This window comes from Camellia sinensis, chromosome 2 (genome assembly GCF_055761805.1).
Source record: "Camellia sinensis isolate YWXY chromosome 2, ASM5576180v1, whole genome shotgun sequence".
NCBI lineage: Eukaryota > Viridiplantae > Streptophyta > Magnoliopsida > Ericales > Theaceae > Camellia > Camellia sinensis.
Window position 1 is genome coordinate 108620365 of NC_138962.1, and position 12684 is coordinate 108633048.

At 32.9% G+C, this 12684-nt stretch overlaps 1 protein-coding gene across 1 annotated transcript; it reads left to right on the plus strand.

Annotated features, from left to right (window-relative positions):
- The first annotated feature begins 1164 nt into the window (after positions 1–1164).
- Positions 1165–1970, plus strand: LOC145818044 (uncharacterized). The gene is made up of 3 exons (XM_082912775.1): positions 1165–1203; positions 1349–1816; positions 1890–1970. Exons 1-3 carry the CDS (start codon positions 1165–1167, stop codon positions 1968–1970), a joined length of 588 nt encoding a protein of 195 aa, XP_082768901.1.
- The last annotated feature ends 10714 nt before the right edge of the window (positions 1971–12684 follow it).

The following is a 12684-nucleotide window of genomic DNA, read 5'->3' on the forward strand; positions in this document are numbered from 1 at the left end:
TCTTAACCAAATTAATTTTTAATTTTTAAAAAAAAATTCTAAAAATCAAACCATAAATAACCTATGAATCTTTTTATAAGTCATTTCTTACGTTGGCAAATTATTTAATTCTTTGTTAATTTTATGACATTTTTATCATTTGAGGTCTGTTTGGTAACCATTTCATTTTCAATTTTTAATTTATATTTACAAAAATTTTAAAAATTGTCGTAAAAACTTATTTGATAATTTTTTTAGTTTATAAATGATTGTCTCAATTTGTAAATTTGAGGAAAAAACGTAAATTTAAAAAATGAGTTTACGTTAGTTTTTAAACAAAAATTTAAAAAGTTTACTAACAAAGTTTTTTTTCAATTAATTTTTTTTCAATGAATTTTTTTTCCAACTAATATTAACCGAGGGGGCAATTGGTAATTCTACTTTAAACCTTAGGGAGGAGATTGTAATTTCTAAAATATGAGGGGTGTCAATGTAATTTACCCTGCGAGGGCAAAATTGGTATTTAAAAAAATTAAATTGCTTGGGGGGAAAATCTGTAATGAAACTTTAAGGGTGATTCTACTTACACCACTCTTTTACTTCCTTACACCTTCCATATGAGATTGTTTTTTTTTTTTCCAATTTTATCCATGTGTGAAATTACTTAAAAGGACAAAAACTAAAATTAAATATATTTGATTATCTCCTTACACCCCTTGATCTTCAATCTCTACTTCTCTTTTTCCTTTCTTAACTTTTCTTTTCTCTTACACATCTCTTTTGAAAAAGTGATAATTATAGTGTTTTGATCATCAAAAAATGTAATGGATGAAGAAACGGTGGTGAAAAATTATCAAAAAAGTGAAATGGTGAGTTTATTTTATTAGTTTGGTAGGTTTTTGTTTCGATTTTCTGGGCTGGTCTGCGACTTTTGTTCGGTGTTTCGAAATCGAACAAAATAACATAATTCGGCAACACAGTGCCGAACAAAAAATATAAGTCTGGTATCAAATTGCAGAATAAAAGATACATTTCTGGTAATATAAAAGCCGAATTTTTTAAATTTGTTCGGCTACTCATTGCCATGTATTTTCAGTATAATTTTTTTTTTTTTTTTTGCTTGGAAGGATTATACTTATACTTATTGCAACAACGCAAGTACTGCATTATTAGTGGACTCCAGTCATGAATTCATTACAGACGAGGTTCATTATAGACCAGTTCGTAAGCAAGTGCAACGGAAGAAGGCAAAAAAAGATAATGTATATAATTACATAAAACTTGTAACTATGTACAAAGTGTATTTTAATAGTTTTTCAGCCTCATTTTAATTATTTCATATATCCATTGTTGTATATTTGTGATGTAGGTTTGTATGACCCAGTCAACAAATCATATCTCTTACTTCAAACTATTTTCGAAGAAGTTAAGACCATATATCTGTTACATCAAAGATGTACAAGCATATGGCAATTGTGGTTTCAGGGTAATAGCTGGATTGATTGGTTTAGATGAAGATGATTGGCAACAAGTTAGGCGCAACTTGTTGACTGAGTTGCATTCGAATGTAGTGCACTACGTACAACTATTTGGTTCACAAGAAAGGGTTGATGAACTTAACTATATCTTATCCTACTTCAAACCTAGCCTTGGATTTAATCATTGGATGACTATGCCCGACATGGGCTATTTGATAGCATCATACTACCAAGTCGTTCTTTACCATTTATCCATGCAACAATGCTTGACCTTTTTACCACTTAGATCAGTACCAATTGCAACACTTGATCGAAGAGATATCTACATAGGATTTGTAAATAAAAACCATTTTGTGCAGGTAACTACTGAGCCTACTTACATCATTACCATGTCTTATTTTGTAATTATATTTATTGATTTCTTTATTATAGGTTTATCTGCAACCTGGTCATCTAGTACCTTCCATAGCAAATAATTGGATTCATTTTCATCACCCGTGTGCTAGTGGATAGGAGAAACCATATACTATCTATAGTCAACAATTCTGTACTCTTATTAGCCCTGACATAATAACTATCGAAACAATCGATATAGAAGAATTGTGATAACATGTTTGATTAACGGATGCAAATAATCACAGATTTTATGGATGCTTTTATGGATATTCGTACACTTGATTTTGTTATGAAATATTTTATAAAAACTTTTTATGTTTGATTTTATAGATGCGTGTCTGATTTATGGATGTTTTTTATCGAACTGAATTAATTCAAATTCGTTAACATTGTATTACCGAACAGGCCCAAATTATCATTTGGAACAAAGTGGCTCTGTAAATATATAGCAACAGAATGCTAGACAAATTTATTTTTTCCAGCAACATAATACCGGACAAATGTAATTTGTCTACTATTGTGTGACTGAACTGACACTTCACAGTGGACTCCATTGACTTTGTTGTGAAGCAAATTGAAATTATCCAATTGTATGGCAACAAAATGCTAGGAAAAAATAGTTTGTCTGATAACACGACACTGGAGTAATTAAAATTCACTAGCATTTCATTATCGAACAGGCCCAGCACAAATTATTACCACATCATTTAGGAGGAAGTGGCTCTGTAAATGTATAACAACAAAAGACTGGACAAAACAATTTATTCTGGCATTATAGCACCGAAGTTTTGTAAATTGTTTCGCATTGTGTGACCGAACAGGCACTTCAATGTGGACTCTACTGGCTTTGCTGAGAAGCGAACTGAAATTATCTAATTGAACGGTAACATAATGCTGAGAAACAAAATTTTATCCGGTAACATGGAACTAGAGTAATTCAAATTGTTTAGTATTATATTACCGAACAGGCCCAGCACAAAAGTATGGGTGTAAAGAGATGGGTTTTGAAGAGTTTTTTATCATAGGGTTTGTTTTGGTAATATATTAGGTGTACTGAGAATTCAATTTTTTTTTAAGTAGTGTAATAAGATGAAGGGTGTAAGGAGGTAAAAGAGTGGTGTAAGTAGAATCACCGAAACTTTAAACCTCAGGGGGAGATGTAATTTCCAAAAAGTGAAGGGAAGAATTGTAATAAATATAAATCTCAGGAGGTGTCAGTATAATTTACCCTTTTATAATATATAAGTCAAAATTTTAAATTGATAGGTCTACCAAATTGTAGATTAAATAATCACTACTGCTCAAAAGTTCCATGGTAGTATCTGAGGTCCATCCATTGGTGAGTTGCGCAAAATTGACAAAAAACTCATGTCATGTTGTGCATTCCCACATTCCATATATTTAATTATCTTAATAATTGCCAAACTTATACATTTGTGTTGAATTTACAACATTTCTCAAGAGTCTATTAAACATGAATGCAAACAAAACTCAAAGGAGTTGGTCGGATGATAAAGATCAAAGTATAAAATTCAAAATTTCAAGTTTGAGTCTCTTTACCGGTTACTAAAAATTTGTCCGATCATTAATTTTAGAACTTCCAAGGATTAGTTAACTGTAACTTAGGCTAGACTGAGCGTTAATACATGACTTCTCACAACAACAACAACAACAACAACAAAAAAAAAAAAAAAAAATGTAGACAAATTACGCATTAATGTTGTACCAACTTGTTTATGGTATAGTTAATTTCGTGTTACCTTATATGATAAATTTAAAATACATAACATAAGTTATCATTTTTCAAATCATCTAGTCTGACTTGCATTATTTGATTCCAAAGGTCAAAAAAAATTACAAAAAATAAAAAATTTGATATTGACAACAAAACCAAAGAGCTTATTTAATAATTAGGATGCTCTAAGTTGGAAGAAAAATCAACTTGGAATGGGATGGAAAAACATCACTGTCACGATCACAATGAGCAATATTCCATATTATTATATGCAAGAAGGGTACATGCTTTTCTTTGTACCTGTTCTCTTTTTCAGTGGATCGAGTTAGAAAATCACAACAAAATCCCATGAAAATGACAGATAATGGGCTGTTTTATGTGAGTTGTTGATTTAGGGATGGTTTGGCAACAAAGCAAATAAACAGCTTATTTATGCATTTATTATAATTTGTCACATTATTTCTTTACTCTCTTATATATTTTTTCGTAAAAAATTAATAAGTCAAAAAATAAATCAATCTCAAACCACCCCCTATTTAGGTTAAATTTGGGGGAAGACTATAATATATACCCCTCAAAAGGTGTGTACTATATTTACCTTGTAACGCCCTCAAAATAATACATAAAACCCCACATTCTTGGCATGCATTGATATAAGAGAAATAAATACTTTTCCATTCATCAGAGTAGTCCTTACAAATGTATTACATGTTGACAACAAAAGTAAATGTCCAACGGCTTACAACTTTCTAAGCCAACACTTGGTTACACAAAAGGGAGTACTAACTCATATCATATTAAGCTCTTAGCCTGAATTTACATGTAATACAACAAAAGATAACAAAGCAACAAAAAAAGTTTTCAACTCCCAAAACCTTCCAAGCTATGTCCTTGGAGGTGACATATTTCCTAGACTTAAAAATGATGTCCCATATGGGATGAGCCACAGCCCAGTAGAGATATACTAAACCAAATATAAGCAATGACTAAAATAATAGTATTAGATAGATGGTTAACACTTATAAACCAATTATATCACAATACAGTTCCATGACACTTGTGTCCATGTTACATTTCATTTTCCTTTACTTATCCAAATCATTTCATATACATGGCTCAGAACCTGGCCAAACAATTCAATGAGACTATAACTCTTATACTAACACTTCCATATTTCACAATAGATACACATATTTGCTGTATCAATACTTCAATTTAATACACATATTTGTTGTATTAATGGAATCCATCCCCTATCTCCACCCAAACAGGTTTGAGAGTCCATCCCTTATCTTCCCTCAAACCATGGAGTACATCCCCTATCTCCTCTCACACAATACACATATTCCAAGTATATAAACAATTATCATATACAGGGATCACTCAATACACAAATTTAATGTATTATTCCAACCATCATATTCAATGACATATTCAATGTGATTAGTTTCAGTTTTCCCTAATCAACATACAGTGTCTACAACAATCAAGACTATCATCCACCCATAGCCCAAAGCAGTTATTTCTAAACTGAAAATAAATGCATTAAATAGATATAATATCAACTTACTCCATAGGTGAGTGATTAATTTATTCAACTACACCATTCAATCCCATAATTTCCCAATTTCATTATTCTCAACTCAATTCCATATTTTTACATTTTTCCAAAATTAATTATACAAATTAATTTAGTTCATAATTAGGGCATTCTTCCCCCTTTATCACATTTCAACCCAAAGGCTCAAATTCAACAATACAACAACATTAATTCCATTTTTGTTGGTCTCAAGCACCCATAGGATTTAACATTAATTTGAAAACCCCTTTTATAAATTACAAATCAAACCCTAACTTTTCCAAAAACTACCCAACAACCCCAACATATCAAAATGCCCAAAATTTATAACAAAACTCATAGGATGGAGTAGGGTATCCCTACCTTGAAATGAAGAGCTCAAATGGAGAAGATGACCAAAACCCGAAGTGCTCCAAATCCGAGATTTTTTCATATTAAAATGTAGCCCGCACAACCCTCTATCTTTCTTACAAAGAACTTAGGGTAGAAACACTCAAGAACTAGATCAATCCCTAGAGAGAATGTAAGTGTAGAGAGAGGAGTAGCCGGATCTAGGGTTTAGACAAAAGAGGAGATGAAAAAGTGAAGTGTAATCTCGCTGCTGCCTACTAATATAACACGGGCTCGCTCGAGCGAAGGATTGGTCGCTCGAGCGACCAGACACAAAGAATCATCGCTCGAGCGAAGAAAGTCTCGCTCGAGCCAACAATTCGAAGCTTCAGGTCTGCAACCCAGAAGCACGCTCGAGCGACAGAATGCACGCTTAAGCGAAGAAACCCAAAACATACACCTCGCTTGCTTGAGCGAAGAAAATCTCGCTCGAGCGAAGAAATGCAGCCTTTAGGTCCAGAACCAGACACAGACGCAAGCTCGAGCGAAGGACTTCTCGCTTAAGCCACCAGATACAAAACTCAACTCTCGCTCGAGCGAAAGATCTAAAACACAGAGCTTGCTCGAGCAACAAAAATCTCGCTCGAGCGAAGGACCAAAACTCTGGGCAGCAACCATTTGCTCCTAATTACACCCAACCTGTAACAAACCTGCCTAACACATCCTATAACTCAAAAATAAGGAATCAAATGATGACATCAAGAGATATACAATGACAAGCTCCACGAAACCTAAGTCCGGATACAACAACTAAATGGGAAAGACCGAGATCGCTATATACCTTATTATAACTAAAGAAGAAAATGACATAATTATATACTTTCTTAATCATAACTAAGAAAAAAAAAAGTCATAATCAAATATCACATGAGATATAATAAAAAATCTCATGATCACTACAAAAAATAAGACTTTTAGCGACAGATAAAAACCGTTGCTAAAAGTAAAAAATCTGTCGCAAAAAATATTAGCGACGGATGGACTGGATATGAGGCATGGCAAAAAGAGGCGTACCAAAGATTCGATTTTATCGATTTTTGGTGACGGTTATTTTTCTGTCACAAGCTCTACCATTAAAGGCAGATTTATTTTTCCATCACAAAAAACCCACTATTTCCGTCGCAAATATTTGCCTTTTTTTTTTCTTACCCATTTTCTAGTAGTGTGAGTCATAACTAAAATAAACTCATAATTAAAGAAAAAAAATTGTCATAAAGAAAATAACGTAAATAAAAATGCATATAATACACCTCTTTTAAGAAGTTTGTACATTAGAATTTCTTTATATTTGAATTATAAACTTAAATAAAAATTTAGAAAGGAAAATAATAATAAAAAAATAAGTAAAATGTAACACAACCTTAAGAATTGACCAATTAAAACTCAATCTCATGGCACGTTATTGTGAAAAAATATAGAGATGTTTACTCATTAATTAATACTGGGAGGTCGAATGAGTTGACAAAATGATCTAAAGCTTGAAGCGAGTGATGAAACATGTGCGCATTACATCCCCTTTTTGTTTAGTGAATATACAATTAGCTGTTGATAAACCTTGTCAAATTAATTAAATGTGCAAAAGTAACTTTAAGGTTGTTTAATAAATAATCTAAGTTTAAATTTAAATAAGTAAATAATTTAAGTAAAAGCCATGCTTTCTCCACCAAACCCCATATATATTGTGGGGACGTATTGTTTAGTGGGACCATGTAAGTGTAAGATCTTATTTATGTGATACAATGATGTGGTGTCATGTAGCAGTATAATAATAAAGGTTGTGACATTGGTCAAACCCCAATTAAGTATGACTCGTAAGTGATGGAATCTCAATGGGAATATGACTCCTAAATTGGCTAAGAATGAGACGATTAAAGAGATTAAACCCACTTAATTAAAAAGTGGAATTCTAGGCAAAGTAGGGTCTTAGATGAAAGAGGATAGTAAGGATGAGGCTGGGCAAGCACACCCCAATGGGTTACACATTATTATGTATGTTCTAAGTAATTAATTATAATTTTCAATAGTCATACTATTGAGTATTGTCTAGAAATTAGCGCACACACACACATATACATATATATATATATATATATATTAGAAATAAAAAATAACAATGTCCATGATCAATTATTTGGGCAAGAGAAGCTTTGGTGGCCATTAATCCCTTTGATCTTCTAAAGGGAAGCATAGCATAACGAAACTAGTCAGCATGCATTGAGGACAGTGAATTAACAATTTTATTATTGTGTAATTAACTTTTTTTATTAATTCTATTATACATATTGAAAAATTATACAATAGTCTCGGGTTATACTTTCTACTCTATTGAGACATTTTGAAAATTGATGATAGATCGAGAAGTGATGTACAACAAATAATTTTCATAATAACTAAAATGAAAGGGCTTATGTGATTTATTATTATTATTATTATTATTATTATTATTATTATTATTATTGTTGTTTAAATAATAATAATTATAAATAACCAAACGATTGATTGGTAATTTGGCATCTCCTAAGTTTTGTACAAGGAGTGCTGCTGTAATAGTACTTACCCTTCCCTTTAAACTGCTCTACGACTATGTAAATTTTTACCGCAATTTTGTCTTATCATAAAGTTTCAATTCTACCTCTGTCCCAATTTTTCAAACCATAACTAGTTCTATACAACTCAATCCACCACCTGCCACCAACAACTTCACCTCGCCCCAGTCAGTGACGAACCTAGGATTTTGGCTCGGATGGGCACCACTGAGTTGAAATCTTAACAAAAATTACAATCCAACTTAACCCAAATTTTGTGGTAAGAATAAAAAATTATTAGAATGCAAAAGTTCCATTTTGATATAAGCAACCGATCATAATCATTTTTTTTTAATTTGATTTTATGTCAGATGATCATATGGTTCAAAAAATAATAACATGCCTCATAAAATAGGGAAACAAAATTATATCAAGTTGTATACACAAAAAGAGATGTAGATAGGAATAGAAGGAAAAAAATTGAGAGAAAACATGAAAAAATAATACAAAGAGATTACTATGTATCACTTTTCTTTTTTGAGCAATTTTGAATCATTGAATTATATGGTAATATATTATTAGTTGCCATTGATTGTCTAATAATTATCTATAAATAAATGAACTAATTATGAGTATTCATATAAAAGGAGATATAAAAATAAAAACGTGACCCATAGCATTGTTCCAATATAAAATTTATAAATTGTTAGAAATTGGGCACCCATGTGGCATGACCCTTTGAACCTTTTGAACCTTATTTATGTAAGTTGGAATTTGAATTCAAAACTTACTTGGATAACCACTCAGGATATCCATATCTATCATATCAACTGATATGGATAGATGAGATATTATCCTACATATCTGATATGATATGGGATATGGGTGATTAAAAGAAAAACAACGTATGTCGTATGTTTTCCAATATACTGACCCTCTCCCAAAATACAACGATCAAGAGCCATTTTGCACTGTGACTTGTGTAGATGATATTCATTCTGTAATATCACTCTATTACTGGGTTGATTGATCAGATTCAGGGAGCACGTGATTTACCCACGAGATCCTTCAATTCAGACTCTGCAGAAAAAAAGTATGACCATAATTTTTCATCTGCTACGTTTACCTTAAATTTACATTGGTATCAGAGCATGAATGGGTATTTTCGTGTTTTCTTTAATCATGTGCATATTTATATATATATATATATATGTACACATTATATACATAAATGTTTATAAAGGAGGAAAATGTCAACTCTCATTAGATTAAGAGCATAAAAAATCCTATTTTTATGTTCATTAATGTCATTTTTAATACCATAAATGATTTTATTTTGGAAAATGGAGTCTGGCAGTACCGAAATTGGACCAGAAAATACTGTGGAAGGCGGCGCGTGGTCCGCCCCGCCACCTGACGCCGTGAGCCGTTTCCACGCACTTCCACGCGCCATCACGCGCGCATCAGCGGCGCTGTCCACGCGCACGCCGTTAGCGCCACGCACGCCCGCCGTTAGCGCCACGCACGCGCGCCGTGCGCTGAGCTGCGCCGTTTTCCTCCGCCTGCTTGGCTGGCTTGGCTGCTGATGCATAAGGCTCTGTTTGTTCTGTTTTAAATTCTGAATCGCGTTAAATGGTCTTAATTAATTCGTTATAACTTTGTTTTAAGCGTGGTTGGTACCGTTAGACTCAGAATTAAATTTTTTATCTTCTGTAAAATTTTGAAAATTTTGTAAAAATAAAAAATATTTTTCCTGAAATAATAATTCATTATTTATGATTTAAAATGCATCTAGTGTTGCATGATTAAGTTTCTGGGGCTGAATTTTTTATTTTAGACTACTGTTGTAGTTTACTATTTACTAGTATAGTTATAGCATTTTACCAAATTCTGGAATATTTATTTCTAATTTTATGTGTGTTTATTAGTTATTTAAAATTTCAGAAAATTCCAGAAAATTTCAGAAGTGATATAGTTTCTGTTATGGCATAATTTGAATATTAAATACAGCATATTGTTATTTTTTGCCTAGAGTTTCTAACATGTTGTAATTAGAATAGCATGATTAATTGTTATTTATTTAAATTTCATTATTAATTGTGACATAGCATGAGTTGGTTGTAAATCTACATTATGATGCTATTGTATGGAATTAGAATTTTTTATCATGTTTTTAGACATGCCATAGTCTGTGGGAGGTTATTCGGTTGAGAGAAATCTTTGTAGATTAACTCCCGAAAACCAATATTTTGCGCATAAGTTAAATTAAATTTTGGATAATTGTCACCTGTGGCGCAGCAGATGATTACGAGCATAGCGGATTTTCAATCTTGCGACTTGTGTAATATTGTCACTATTTAATTTAGATTTTTGTGGCAAAATTATATTATGCTAATCAAATTAATCCCAATGCGAATTTCTCTCTAAATTGACTTAGCTTATGGAAGTTAATTGGTTGACCTAGACTTAGTAAAGATGTTCAAATGTGAACAATGTAATCCCATTCTTTAGATGAGCAAAAGTCTTGGAGACTTTAGGTCAAACCTTAATTGAGCCAAAGTAAGGAAACAGGACTCAAAGTCGCCGTGGTTTTGTTGCCTTGTTTGGCATAATAAAAACTAATGTGTGCGCTATGGTTAGCGGCATGCTACGTAGTTTTGGTTGGCGAGTTTTGGGGTTATGAAATTAGCAAGCCCTCAATAGATCTGTCTATGATCTTGACTATTGAACTGTGCGGATTGACTTTGTAATTTGACTTGTAAATAATGTTACATCATTGGATGAAGTAACATTCAAGAGTCACATCATCCAAGAAATGCGAGCTTAAATAAATTAGTCATTAAGTGTAAGACGAGTAGCCAGTATGAGTAGTGTTTTGCTCTCTACCCAATTATTGGGAATGGATGGAGCAAAAATTTCATGCACTATAATAGTGTGCGTTGAAATATCACGTGAAGTTAAAAGATTAGCGCTTAGAAGCTGCAAAATCTATTAACACAAAGTGAAAAGATTAGCGTTTAGAAGCTGCAAAATCTATTAACACTATGTAAAAAGATTAGCGCTTAGTGGCTGCAAAATCTATTAGCATTGCCAACTTGTCTAAGTTTGGACACTTACTGTTTTCATACTTGAGTGTGAGACATGAGGAGGGGTTTCTTTGTATGATTCCTTAGCTAGGCTAACGTTTTTTAATAACGTTTACCACTAAGCGCAAACGTTGCAGCATAGTAATGAAAAGGTCAAGGCCGACAAGGTTGTTATGACTCTAAGAATTCGACGCATAGCTCATGAGAGCATTGTGTTGAATTAGACTCTTTAGCCTAATTCACGCTTAAGTTACTTCGAGAGTTGCCATAGATTGATAGCTTATTCTCTCATTCTAGTGGATAGTAGAATTAATTGCAAGTAACTATGAAGCGAGAAACAAAGATGGCAAGAAGAGTATCGTCATCTTTCAACTAGATGCACTAAGGTGTATGGAGAATAAAATTGACTTGAATGTGTAGGGGATTAGCACTTATTAGTTAAATTTGCGACTTAGACGCACTTGATATCTCCATGACATCCTTTTATGATCTAGTGAATATGAATTAGTCGTGAGTCATTACCTAGTTGGGGCTAAACCTTTAAAACTTGTCTTCGAGAACTCACATATTAAGATGATTGGAATTAGTTTATGACATTGGTCATGAACCGATGGCTTATTATACTTAATCACATTAATGAGATGATGACAAGATGGTTTAAGTAGGCCCTCTCGGGCCCACTCGCTTGTGACACCATGCTCTCATGTGAATGTATAACTTTGTTCGCAATGGTTGCGCACAAGTAAGTAGGAAAGCCGCAGAAGGTCATTTGTATTGCCGCATTTAGTTCACTATGATATTTGTGACTAGATATGTGTAAGGGTATGATAGCTAAGCCTCAATCTCGACACATTTATAGATTACGATACGCATCTGAGTCAAGAATATTTGATCTCCCATAAGTCAAAAGTTTTGAGATGATTTTTGACATTGCACATATGAGGTCGAGATCAATTAGATAAGAGCTTTTGTGCTTTTAGTTTTGACCAAGGTCGCGAGTATCTATTTGAGTTATTTTTTAGAAAGCTCTGTGAAGAGAAATGGATGCTTAAAAAATTGATTATTCCTAGTACTCAACAACACAATGGTGTAGTAGAGATAAGGAATTAAATATTGCTAATGTTAGGTGGATAATGGCGCAAAATGTTTCCTAATTGGGAATTGCACTAGTTTGTTGCCTATATCCCTAACTAAGTGCCCTTCGTATCAGATTTTACACTCCATTTGAGTAATGGGCTAGCGGAGAGCCATGTATAGGCGATCTGTAACCGTTAAGCAGCTTATCTTTATTTTACTTCTCATAAGGTTGCGAAGTTAAGACCTAGGGTTCTATAGCGCATTATTGTATGTTGTCTTATAAACACATAGGGTCGTATGGCGCATTGTTGTATGCGGTCATGTAAACCCTCCGGGTCATGTGCATATAGGTAAGCAGCTTTGTGGTAGTGTAACTAAGTCACATAATATTTTCTTAGTAAAGGTGACGTGAATAGAGTTTTGGAACTCTATAATATAG

Bases quoted from the DNA above. Each gene is read 5' to 3' on its own strand.
- LOC145818044 (XM_082912775.1), top strand. From the start codon at position 1,165: ATGAATTCATTACAGACGAGGTTCATTATAGACCAGTTC. The intron at 1,204-1,348 runs GTAAGCAAGTGC...TTTGTGATGTAG, and splicing joins GGTTCATTATAGACCAGTTC to GTTTGTATGACCCAGTCAAC. The intron at 1,817-1,889 runs GTAACTACTGAG...TCTTTATTATAG, and splicing joins ATAAAAACCATTTTGTGCAG to GTTTATCTGCAACCTGGTCA.